Here is a 13,263-nt window from a genome sequence, read left to right as displayed (position 1 = left end):
ACGTTGATTCAATTTTGAAATTATTGCGCAATGAACAGATTTAGTTTGATTAATTGTTTCATAGATCATAGAAATTCAAATTAGGCCTCTTATAATCGAGGTAAAATATTCACAGTCAAAAATAAAATTTGTTTTAGATATAAAATTGATTCTAAACAATCACACTTTCGCTGCACCGTTGCGATTTTCAAACCGATCACCACAAAACCTCTGTTTACGAGAACCACATCTCGCGCAGTAGTAGCGAGGCTCGGCTATAGAACAAACGACTTTTTGCGACTAACCATCATTTCGCACCCGAACATCGATCAGTGTTCATCTCTTTCCAGAATATTATAGATACAATAAGAGTGACTCGAAGAACAGAAGATTGTCTACTTTTGATATGGGAGAGGCGTGTTTGTTTCCGTTCCCAGAATTGAAGGCTCGGTTGGCCAAGATCGCCAAAGAGGAACTGGGTGAGGATGATTTTGTGCGCCGGCAGTCTCTGGAGCAAATGCGTGTCTGGCTTGGACAGAACCAGCGGATCAAGAACTGTCGAACCGATGATCGATTTCTATTGCGATTTTTACGCGTTAAAAAGTTTTCAGTGGCTCGTGCTTGCGAAATGCTGGAGAGATACCTTACCATGAGACAAACTTATGCAAGATGGTGCCAAAAGTTGGACCCTTTAGACCAGGCACTGCAGCAGGTGCTCAGTTACGCTGCTTTGTTACCGGTGGGGCGTGATGACGAGGGTCGCGTGATAGTAATCGGCATCGTTAGGAATTTCGACGCTCATAAGTACAATTCCGATGTGATGATTCGGCTCAACATGCTCGTCTCTGAGGCACTGTTCGACGATGAAGCCAATCAGATTGCTGGTTTTACGCACGTGTTTGATAACAGTGACATGAGCATGGCCCATGTGACTTGCTGGACGATGGATAACTTGACCGGCTATCTGCGAAGCGTAGTTAATAGTGTTCCGATTCGACTTAAACAAAATCACTTTGTCAACGTTCCGGGTTTTTCCGCACAGCTCAGCAAATATTGTTTGGGATTTGCAAGCGAAAAGCTCAAGTCACGAATTTACGTAAGTTATACAAAAAAGGTAGTGGTAACCTGTTTTAGCGAACTGATAGTCTTTTTTGTCTCCACGCTTCTAGTGCCATCGTAATCTGGATGAGCTGAAGCAAAAGATTGACGCGCATTTGCTGCCGAAAGAATATGGTGGCGAGATCCCATTAGCTGAGTTAAATGAGCGCTTCTTAGAGTTTTTAATGCAAAAACGAGATATGTTACTAGCTCTGGACGAAATGCAGATCCAATTAAGCGAAACAGTAGAGACAGTGCATGGATGTACGGATATGGTGGCAGCCGGTGCTGCGGGAAGCTTTCGTAAACTGCAGATAGACTAAAGGCGTCGCCACTTTTTCTACGCAGGTCGCAAAAAGTGTTTGAATGTGCACAACTACAGATTAAAATGACAGGAAATTGGTGTTAAGTTTACTGTGTTATTTTCTAGAAGTGTATAAGGTTGATTTTTCATAACAAGGTCATAATCCAATACAATCAAAATTATTCTTATTACGCTTTATTTGTTTCGATAAATGCAATGTTACCAGTGATATTAGTTTACGTTTTATGCTGTTCCAATTAATTTTTGCTAAATGGGATTAGTTTTCCTACATTTGCCTTCTGCAGCCTTTCATGATAAAAAGCAATGCGCGACTTCTATTGATAAGATTGACCGTTTTGACAGTACGTAGCTGTAATGCCGAATACGAATTACGAAACAATTCATAACGTTAGAACTAATTGCACAACAGAGGGAAGTAATATTTTACGTGCATTTTCTTCGATATGCCACTCTAGTTGTAAAAAACAATAGTAAACTTTCATGCCAAATGACCTATTGTCGAGTATCGACCATTTTTCATTTAAATTTTATTTTGCACACGTATTCGACCTAGCAAACTGAGTATTTTTGTGGTTGGAAAATTGTGTAGACTTAAGAGTAATTTTCTGAAAGAACGTAAGCATTTTGGCATAAGTTTTAATTCAAAACCTAGGAATGAATTGAAGGCAACTAATGATGCTTTACAAAATACAATATATACCCACAAAAAATTAGATTTCTGGTCTGGTATTTTAAATTTTAATTAAAAATAAAGTTGAAGTTTTCCCCTTTTTTTTCAAAATGAACTTGAAACCTACAACAAAAGTTTCAGTAAACGGTCCAGGATGGGGAAACGAAAGATAATTGTTTCATTGAAACTTAAGTTTAATTATTTCTCCAAATATTTGTAATGGTATCTTTATTATTTTCATTGGCCATTAGACAAGTCATGCTATTTCTTTAAAAAAATATTTAAGCAGTAAATGTAGAGAAGATAATTGAAACATAATTCAGCTGAAAAAAGATGGAATTAGAAACTTCGGAATATATAGTTCGGCAGGTGGGACTTGAACTCACAATTTCTATTAGATACAAATGAATATTTTAAATGAAAAAGCTCATAATGGTTGATTTCCAAAATGTATCTCAAGTTATTTTGAGTTCAAATTCATAAAAGTAGAAAAATGCTAAATTTTATGTACCTAATCATAAAAAATAATTGAATTTCCCTTGAATTTAGTTTTTCTTGAATCATGACATTAATCCAAAACAAATTCCTTACTCTGGAATGAGGGGTTCCACAAATTAAAGACATATTTGAACCAATTTCTCAGAAAAACTAAAGCTTAAATTGATCGAGAGGATACCCGGAGGCCAGAAATTAGCGAAAAATCATAATAATGTCTATAATAAACAGAATTTCTGAAGAGGAAAGTTTTTTTAGAACTTATCATTTGAGACCACTCTCGAATGCAACAATGCATTTAATGTAACAACTAGTCTTATGTAGTTCTACGTCAAACTTGCGGTCATGGCTAGGGTTTGCAATATTCCCGGGAAACAGGAATGAAAAATCTCATTTCCCGGGAATTCACGGGAACTGGGAATGAAAAAAAAAACTCTTGGCAGAAATGCGGTTTTTACTAAAGTTTAATAATAAAACAATCGTTTGCATTCCATCATTAATTCTCATGAAAAACAAGTTAAACAAAAGTTCATTTGCAGAAGAGTAGGTTTAAGGATTTGACTGTCGTTGAACAATCGCCCCAGATACGCTGGCAATTTTTTGTTAGGCCCAAATAATGTAACTTCCTTCTGTAAAATTTTGTTTAAGTTCACTGAACCACCGCTGGTGTTTGATTTCTAGAATACTTCTAAATCACCGATTCCAGCTCTTGCTACATTTCATTAGAAACTTAAGTATCTAATACTTTTAGTTTGTGTAAGAGTAACCTGAGTGTAAGGCAGACAATAAACGAAACACATATTTGCTATATTTGATAATGATTTTTTTTGGCAAAATAATTCTTCGGATTAATATATTATATACTTTTATACATATGCCCGATCTACAAAAAAGGCCATCGCCTGGACTGTAGCAATTATCGGGGCATGACTCTTCTCAATACCGTGTACAAAATTCTCTCCCGCATCCTGTTCCACAGACTGAGGCCGTTGCAGGAGACCTTTGTTGGCGAGTACCAATGCGGTTTTCGAGGGGGACGCTCCACGACAGACCAAATGTTTACCTTGCGACAAATCCTCGATAAATTTCGAGAATACAACTTGCAGACGCACCATCTGTTCATAGACTTTAGGGCAGCGTACGATTCAGTCAAGAGAAATGAGTTATGGCAGATTATGGTTGAACATGGCTTCCCAACAAAGCTGATTAGGCTGATACGTGTCACCCTTGAAGGTTCTACATCAAGCGTCAGGATAACCGGTAAGATATCGGACTCGTTCGTGACGTTAGATGGTTTGAAGCAGGGTGACGGGCTGTCGAACTTATTGCTCAACATCGCATTGGAAGGTGCTATACGGAGGGCTGGTGTGCAGAGAAGCGGCACCATCATTACGAAGTCGCACATGCTTCTCGGTTTTGCGGGCGATATCGACATCATTGGTGTCAACCGTAGAGCTGTGGAAGAGGCCTCCGGACCTCTCAGGAGGGAAGCTGCGAGATTAGGGCTCGTCATAAACTCTGCCAAAACGAAATACATGGTGGCTGGCAGAGTGCGTGGTAGTCCGTCGGAGGTTGGTGCTGCGGTGGTGCTAGATGGGGAAACATTTGAAGTAGTCGACGAATTTATTTACCTGGGAACATTAGTGACATGTGACAACGAGGTTAGCCGTGAGATAAAGAGGCGGATAGCAGCCGCAAACAGGGCCTTTTACGGACTACGTAACCAGCTAAGGTCTCGCAGTCTGCAAATCCGTACTAAACTTGCACTCTATAAAACACTGATTCTTCCGGTGGCTCTCTACGGCCATGAATCATGGACGCTGAAAGAGGCTGATCGGCGAGCTCTTGGTGTTTTTGAGCGTAGGATTTTGCGTTCAATCCTTGGCGACAAACTAGAAAATGGTGTTTGGCGCAGACGCATGAACCATGAAGTGTACCAGGCATGCAGATCGGCGGAAATAGTCAAGCGGATAAAACACGGCAGGCTTCAGTGGACTGGGCATGTAGCGAGAATGCCGGATGAGCGTCAAGCGAAGGCTATATTTAGCAGGAATCCCGATAGAGGGCGTCGACTTCGGGGTAGACCCCGCACTCGGTGGATGTGTGCTGTCGACGAGGATGCACGCGAAATTGGTGTTAGGGGCGATTGGAGGATAAGACCGAGGGACATGGCGACGTATTCTGGATTCGGCACTGGATCGATAATCGGTCTGTCGCCTTAAAAGTAAAGTAAAGTAAGTACTTTTATACTACAGCAAATATTTGCTCAAAGCTCTGTTTGTTTAAGTGGTAGCAAAGGCAAAGGTATCAAATATATTTGCTATGCCATTACACGATGCGAAATATTTCCAGAAAATCTGCGTGGCAAACCTGATTTTTATTGACAGAACAATATTTCAAACCCTTTAGTAGGATTCCGTGTAAGCATTTTGATTGTTTAACTAGATGATAGAATCCTAAATAATCAGTTCAATACGACTCTAATTAAATCAGTTTAAGAGCATTTAAATGCCTACGTGATTAACCTGCAAACAATTTTTTTTTGTATAATCATATATAATCGTAATCGTATATAATAATTTAATAAACAATAAAAACTAGCAAATAGTTTGATATTGCACGGCAAGCAAATATTGACCGTCATTTCAAGCAAATATTTGCTTCGTATGATGCCCACTTTAAAGCTGATATACACTTTGGCGACGTAAGTTTCGGGTTTTGATAGGATAATTAGGTTTATTGAAACATTGTATGGGAAACTATATAAAATCTTGCGAAATTTTTCAAGGAACTCGGGAATCCCGGAAATATTTCTATTCACGGGATCCGGGAATCCCGGGAAAAGCTAATTCCCGGGAAATTGTATCAGGGATTGGAAACCCTAGTCATGGCTTTGCTCACAAACTTTAATGATTATTGGATTTATACTTATGAACAACAAGAATAGATTTTAGGTATTATTTGTTTTTAATGTACACTGAAAGAAATCGACACGACATTATAAAGTGTTTTGCACTTGAATTCGCCCTACTGGTCAAAACACATATTCATATGCGAAACACTTTAGAATTATTTATCGTGCAACACCTCAATTTCAAAAGTAAAACACTTCGTCACAACTTCGAATGATTTTTTATTCGATTTTAAAATGAAAACAGTTTTACATGGAAATGATTGCATATAAAACTTTGTTTTATTTGTAAAATTTAAAATTTAAATTTACCTATAGTAATTTATCACCAAATATAAATTTTCTTTCTCTGTTGAAAAAGCCTGTAAAACACACAAAGAATTTGATTTATTTAGTTTAATTAATTGATGTTTAATAAACAAATACTTGCTTCAAGTGTTAAGATGCTTTCATCAAAATCTTTGTAATTTAATTCGATTCTGTTACGTGACACAAATCACTTACCTTGCGAAAATTTACAAATGCAGGCCGGAAAATCGTCGAACTTCTGAGCCGTATGACACTCGCTGATTTTTCATCTGTCGCCATTTTTCTACTTTTCAGCACAAACAGCACTTCATTTGACATATAAAAACAAAACAAATCAACTGAAAGTGTTTCGCACATGACAATCACAGTGGGGCAGATTCAAGTGCAATTCACTTGAAAGGGATATTAGTTTTATAAAAGTTTTATAGCGCTAAACACAGCTAAAACAGCGCTATAAAACTGTGATCAAACCAGTTCTGTTACTTGGGTTTGAAACGAAAGTGAAAAATGATTGAATTTGATAAAAAAATTCTTCAAATAGCAACGCAGAGTCATTTTCACATCCATTTGATGAAACACTTGAATGGAGCGTGCGCAGTTTTTTCAGTATAGAGAAAGCATTGTGGCATTCTGTTTTAAAAAAATTACATTGTCAAGGATATGTGATTATTGAGGCTTTTTGAGTTCACTTTTCCAGCATTCGACCACGAAAAATTTTCTCAAAACAATTGTTAGAGATTGACAATGAGTACTTCTTCATGAGGTTTTCGCTAGAATAATTTCATTTCCGCAATGTTTCTGCCTCTTAATTGACAAAAAAGAAACTCATTAGGGAGCATGCATTAATTACGTAGCTTTTTTCAGGTTTATTTATTTCTTGTTGAGATTCTGGGTGTTCTAGCAAAGATCCGGAAGTCCGTTAGAGGTATTCGCCGTCCTATAAAGGTTTCGTCGGGCAAATTTAGGTGTGCAGGGTGGGTTGTCCGACTTTTCCTAGAAAACCATTCCCCAGAAAATAAAGTATCGAAGGATTTTCCCCAGAATGAACCATTCCCAAGAATACCAAATCCCCGAATATACTAGTTACCAGAGTTCTAAACCCCTGAAAGTACTAGTTACCAGAAAACCGTTTCCCAGAATGCACCAATGCCCAGAAAACTATTCTCCAGCATCACCGTAACCAGAAAAAAAATATTAGTATTCAGTTATTATATTGTTAACATTCTAAATTATTTTACATTTTCAATTAACACTTGCGTACCTGACCCCTCCAGAGCCGAAAACATGAAAACTGATCGAACCTTTTCAAAAGATCACAAATTTATCATAGTTTTCGGGACAGTAGGGGACATTTGTTCCGGATTTATCGAGGGTAACGGTGGGGTAAGTACCCTTGGGTTAGTAACGGAAAGCTGAAACTCAAAAGGCTGAAACTCGAAAGGCTGAAACTCGAAAGGCTGAAAAGTATGTATCATAAACGAAGGGCTGGATGCACAAAATGCTGACTTCACAAAAGGCTGAATGTGCGAAAGGCTGAATCATGCAAGGCTGAAAGTTTTGTAATTTGAATCAGAATTGAAAATTTTGGACTCTATTGAATTCATAATTTTCCTAAGGTGACAAAGTATAATTTTTTTGGTCGCACCTTGATAATCCAAAAAATAATCTGTTCTAGTAACATGCTTTTGAGGCAAATAAAGAATCAATGGCAATGGAATAGGTTAAGGAAGAAGTGGAAACCTGCCACAAAAGTGTAAAATAACAAGTTTTTTTCCTTGAACATACTGATTGAAAACCATACCAATGTGGTTCTGCGTTTAATCGACGGCCTAGTCTCCAAACCTCACCACCCCTAGACAATCTACCACTTCGTATACCATACCCATAGGTATTCGTATTCTCGTATCCATAGGTATTATACCTGATGCGGCTCTGCCGCATAATCGAGGGCAAGGGACTGTGACGGCCACCAAGGCCGGCACTGCTCCCGCAGCCCGAGTTGGCCGCCGACCCGCCGTCGGAAGCGGCGGCCACGTGCACTTAAATAACTGATCTGTTGGATTTCCTAGGTCTATTCCAAACATAGGGGTGATCCCCTAGCTTACGTCCGAACGAGCGGTAGCGAGTAAGGACAGCATTCACCCCGGACAATCGAGTTGGCCAAAGGCCACGAGTGTGTTGCATTATATATAGTTTTTAATATAAACTTATCTTTACATGCAGAAATTGGGCTATTTCATAGACCGGAAGATTTTCGGCGGTAAACATCGCATGAAAATATACCGACGTTGGCGACAGTCTGATAGTCAATACAAATAATTCACACAAACGTTGAAATCGAAAATAAGAAGCTTTTTGAATTTTCAGCCTTTCGTGTTTTTCAGCCTTTTGTAGTTTTTAGCCTTTCGTGATTTCAGCCTTTCGAGTTTCAGTTTGAGTTTCAGCCTTTCGTAGTAGACCCGTACCTTTTCAGAGACATAGGCTAATTTAAAAACGGTAGCGAAACCTTGCTTCAACATATCAAGCTTTAGGTTTTTGCAAAACAACACTATTAACGATTGGTATTCCGCCACTTTGTTTTAATTAGATAGTCGGATTCCCTCAGCCGCGCCAGTTCTGAATTGACTCTTTATCGATGACTGCAGCCCAAGCCGGAAAGCGTATGAACTCTGGCACGACGGGCGAGCGAGCACACCGCACGCCCGCGCGAGCGGATGAACGGGCGGCCCACTCCACCACACGGCCGTACGCCCCGGAGTGCGTTGAGGCAGAAGCGCCGGCAAGTCCACGGCGCAACACCCGCATGAACTGGGAGCACGCGCAGACCCGCGACCCGGCAGCCTCGTGGCCTGAGTCATCCCAGTCTTCAGAGCCAATCCTTATCCCGAAGTTACGGATCTAAATTGCCGACTTCCCTTACCTACATTGATCTATCGACTAGAGACTCTAAACCTTGGAGACCTGCTGCGGATTCGGTACAAGCTGTTGAGAGTTTGCGTGCCCCAGTCTTTGATTTTCAAGGTTTAAGAAGAGAATATCGACACAGCATTTTAATACCATGCTCTACCAGCCTGTCCAACCATATCTCTCTATGAAAGACTTACATGGCTAGTATAACTGTTAAACAGAAAAGAAAACTCTTCGATATCTCTTGTTGGCTTCTCGGATGAAAGGATTCATGTTGCCATGATTACAAAGGCGCTACAGTTTCCGGTGTGCACGCCAATGCAAACGTATACTCAACAAGCTCCGGAATTGTAACCGGGTTCCCTTTCGCTCGTTTAATATATACTAGTGGATGTTGCATCAACCCAGGAAAACGAACGAACCTATACAGAGATAATTTCAGCAGGGGGGCTGTTCCCAATGTAAACTAGATTAACCGAACTAAGATAAGAAGGGGTATTTTAGATTTCTGGTCAAGGAGCCTCAGAAATCAATTCGCTACTGTGGTTCTGTGGTCGACTTGTGATGTTCCTTCAGCCAAAAACGATTACTGAAAGTTCTCTGATTTTATGACTAGGGCCTGGTGTCAAGCGCTTACTTATTTACTCCATGAAAGAACAAATGTATTAGTTGACACTAAGTTGATTCAAATGATAGAATCGCAAAACACAAAACTTTTCAGGCTTTCAGCTCGATTTTCAGTTTTCTATGATTAAGCACATATGTTATACACACTTAGATTTTATTGCCGAGAACTCAACAGCTGATAAATTCAGCGAAATCTTCTACAAGTTTTCGGCAGAATTTTCAAGAATCTTGGCAAACAAAATGTCAATACATGCTGGTTAGGGGGTTATATACCTTTTATAGTTTTCAAAAAACCGAAAAAAAATTTATTGCATTATCTTTAAATACAACATCTTGAGAATATTTACACAAATTTTCATAAAGATATGAGCAATAGGAAAAAAGTTAGAGCGATTTGCAACGCGCCTCGCTACGGCCGCATAAGCTAAACTTGAATCTTTCTATCTCGGAATAGTTTTTTCCGGAAAATGACTTTGCCGTGATCCTGATTGCGGGAAAACTACTAAACCGATTTCCTTCATCTTTTTTTTTAATTTTCATTATAAAAGTCGCCGGTCCTTGAACGATCGCTTTTTGAAACATACAGTTACATTTTACCGCAAAAAAAATTTTAATGCAATTTTTTGCGCTCAAAACGCGCATTTTTTGGGAAAAACGTTCCCGTTTGCACTGAAAACAAAATACTCATAGAAGCGATCGTTCAAGGACCCGGCACACTTCTAAACTAATGAAATAATATGAGTTTTTTGATTTCGGTTGATCCGCTGAGTCTCTATCAAGATCACCGCAAGCCTCTGCAAAAAAATAGCGTTTCGGGGAAACGGCCATTACTCCAGTAATAATTGGTATATCTCAAAATCAAACGTAATTTCTTGTTATTGATAAACTGCACTTTCAGAAAAATACCCCTGTGATGCAATGAAAATGGTGCTATGCACTTGAAAATAAATTCAAACTTCCCTCATTTTTCTCGACCAAAAAGGTATATAACCCCTTAAGGTAAATCGATATATTTGCTGAATGTTCGTCGAAATATATTGCTGACATTCGTAAAAAATTTCGCCGAGCTCAATCAGCTGTTAAGAAGTTTGCCGAGATAAATTAAGTGTGTATACATTTCAGATATACAAAAACTCAGTTTTAACAGATTTTGCATGTTGAAAAAATAAGAATGCATATTTCTTCGTTTCAGGATAACAGTTTTCTGGAAAACGGTATTTTCTGGGAAATAGTTTTCTGGGCATTGGTTCATTCCGGATAATAACTTTCTGGGGATAAGTATTTTCTGGGTAGCAGTTTTCTGGTGATTGGTACATTCTGGGATTTTGTTTTCTGAGGAAAAAGCTTCGGCGTTTTATTTTCTGGGGAATGGTTTTCGAGGAATTGTTATACAATCGTGCAGGGTGACCTTCTGTTACAGTATGTACCACAAGGAAAAATATACATGGAAAAATATACTTCATCTAGACGGGATTCGAACCTAGCGAAATACGACCTCTGTTTTCATGAGTATGTATTCTCAAATATTTTTTATTTATTTGTTATCCACACTTAATATTGCAAAAAAAAAAAAAAACAATAAATTTAAGAGAAGAATACAACCAATTAACAATCACCTGACATCAAAACTTTGATTGTAGCTTACCTATTATACTTGCAGTTTTGAACAACGAACCTATTTAATACGGTTAGAGATCAGATCGGTCTACAATATGCAATACAGTTTGTGTCAATTGTGCATGTAGTTGCTGATAAATACGAGTTTGAAGGTCATTTTTCGAAGTGAAATTTGATTTCTCTCCGCCGGTAATGGGTGAACAACATGCTTTCATTCATGACATGATTCGACTATCGTCCTGAAAGTAATCGATCAAATATAACGCCTAGGTCGCGAACTCTTTCTTACGTAGGCGCCGTTCCTAAACCTCGTGGTCATATTTTGATCACAATTTATACCCCCCGTACCCCGTCGTCGGCTTTCGTGGTCTTTTGGCCAACCCCCCCCCCCCTCCTTGCGACTTTAACCATGTGTTCCTCTCATTTGTCAAGTGTCAAAAATTCGCTTAATTTTTTAAAATTTTTATTATTAAACTTTTAGTACATTCTATATTTCTAAAATGCAAAAGCTCTATTCTCGACTTGGTGGCAAAAATAAATTATAATTCAGGAGAAAAGACCACGTGGCATCTTCTCACCCCTTTTTAAAAAAAAACCTAAATTAATCCACCTAGCGGTCAGACCCAGTCTTTCTCATTCAATTTTTTATTTGTAAAAATAGATTTACATGAACGCTTCAATCCAATAAATGTATATTCACTCTTTAGGTTCTAAAATATTGATGTTGTAATCTTCACATATAAAAATGCAGTCAAGTCTGTCTGTCTGTCTGATCCATATAGGACCGAAAACTACCGCACCGATCGACGTGAAAATTTGTATGTAGGGGTTTATGGTGCCTATAAAGGTTCCCATGATAGTTTGAGACCCCTCCCTCTTCTGGAAGGGAGGGGTCCCATACAAATGAAACATAAAGCAAATAAAGCAGAAAGCAAATAAAACCGAATTTGGCATGTGAATGTTTTAAGGGGTAACTAATATGTTCATAATAGTTGGATGAAACACAAATTTGTGCACATCTCGAGAACTAATCAACCAAATGGAACAAAATTTGGCAGGTAAATGTTTTTAGTGGTAACAAATATGTACATAATGGTTTGAAACCCGACTCCCTCTTCAATAAGGGAGGGATCCCATGAAAAAGAAACACAAATTTCGCACAGCTCAAGAACCAATCAAGAAAATACAACCAAATTTGGTATGTGAATGTTTTTAGAGGTAACAAATATGTCCATAATGGTTCGACGCCCCTCGCTCTTCTGGAAGTACATGTTACTTCACAAATTTCTGCACATCTCGCGAACTAATCAACTAAATGGAACCATATTGGCAGGTGAATGTTTTTAGTGGTAACAAATATGTTCCATAATCGACCTCAGACAACATTTTGGATTGTAAGATGGCAACTTCCGGTTTCTGGAAAACAGCCTGAAATGGACGATTCCCATTAAATTATAGTATTTCTGAAACCAGAAAGATGCACAGAAGCTAAAAATTGATCACAGACACAATCTTGAATTTTAAGATGGTGACTTCCGGTGTCTGCCAAACAGCCGGAAATGACCAAATACCTTTCAGTGTGAATGTTTTCGGAACCAGAATTACGCCCAGATGACAGAAATTGATTTCACAGGCAATTTTAAAGTCCAAAATGACGACTTTCGGCTTCTGAAAAACAGTCCAAAGTGACCAAATATTACCCAATATGAGTTTTTCTTTAACCAGTATGCTAAATACCATTTTGAAATACAAGATGGCGACTACCAATTTGTAAAAAACAGCCTAAAATAAACAAATACTATCCAATATGAGTATCTCTGGAACCAGAATGATGCATTGAGCTAACAATTGACCTAAGGCACCATTTTGAATCGCTAAATGGCAACTTATAGGAAACAGCCGAAAATGACCAAATAATACTCAACAGGGATATTTCCGTAATCGAGATGATGCATAGAAACCAAACATTGACCCTGGACACTATTTTGAATTTGAAGACGACCACTTTTAGTTTCTGGAAAACAACCAAAAATACCTCCCAATATGGGTATTTCCGGTGTCAGATTGATGCCAGAAAGTCTGCTGATAATGACAAAATACCACCCAATATGAATATATTCAGAATTAAGGCGATGTACAGAAGCCAAAAGACGAGGATGTTGTCATTTCGATAAAACCAATCATTTCAAACGATTTGTTTTTTGACTTTGATCATATCCTATGGCCGATTCGTCGTGCATTTGCAGACTTCAAACAAACCTCAAGGAATCAATGAACTTGGAACGTTCAAATAGTACGACACCACATTTAAATTATGTTGAGGCC

At 38.5% G+C, this 13,263-nt stretch overlaps 1 protein-coding gene across 1 annotated transcript; it reads left to right on the top strand.

Moving 5' to 3' along the window:
* The first annotated feature begins 228 nt into the window (after positions 1-228).
* On the top strand, positions 229-1,572 carry LOC129721327 (retinaldehyde-binding protein 1-like). Its single transcript, XM_055673769.1, has 2 exons — positions 229-1,075; positions 1,149-1,572. Exons 1-2 carry the CDS (start codon positions 386-388, stop codon positions 1,398-1,400), a joined length of 942 nt encoding a protein of 313 aa, XP_055529744.1. The 5' UTR covers positions 229-385; the 3' UTR covers positions 1,401-1,572.
* Positions 1,573-13,263: the final 11,691 nt, after the last annotated feature.

Source organism: Wyeomyia smithii, chromosome 2, assembly GCF_029784165.1.
Source record: "Wyeomyia smithii strain HCP4-BCI-WySm-NY-G18 chromosome 2, ASM2978416v1, whole genome shotgun sequence".
In the NCBI taxonomy this organism is placed as follows: Eukaryota; Metazoa; Arthropoda; class Insecta; order Diptera; family Culicidae; genus Wyeomyia; species Wyeomyia smithii.
This window is presented reverse-complemented; position numbering and strand designations above follow the sequence as displayed.

Bases quoted from the DNA above. Each gene is read 5' to 3' on its own strand.
- LOC129721327 (XM_055673769.1), top strand. From the start codon at position 386: ATGGGAGAGGCGTGTTTGTTTCCGTTCCCAGAATTGAAGGCTCGGTTG. The intron at 1,076-1,148 runs GTAAGTTATACA...CCACGCTTCTAG, and splicing joins AGCTCAAGTCACGAATTTAC to TGCCATCGTAATCTGGATGA.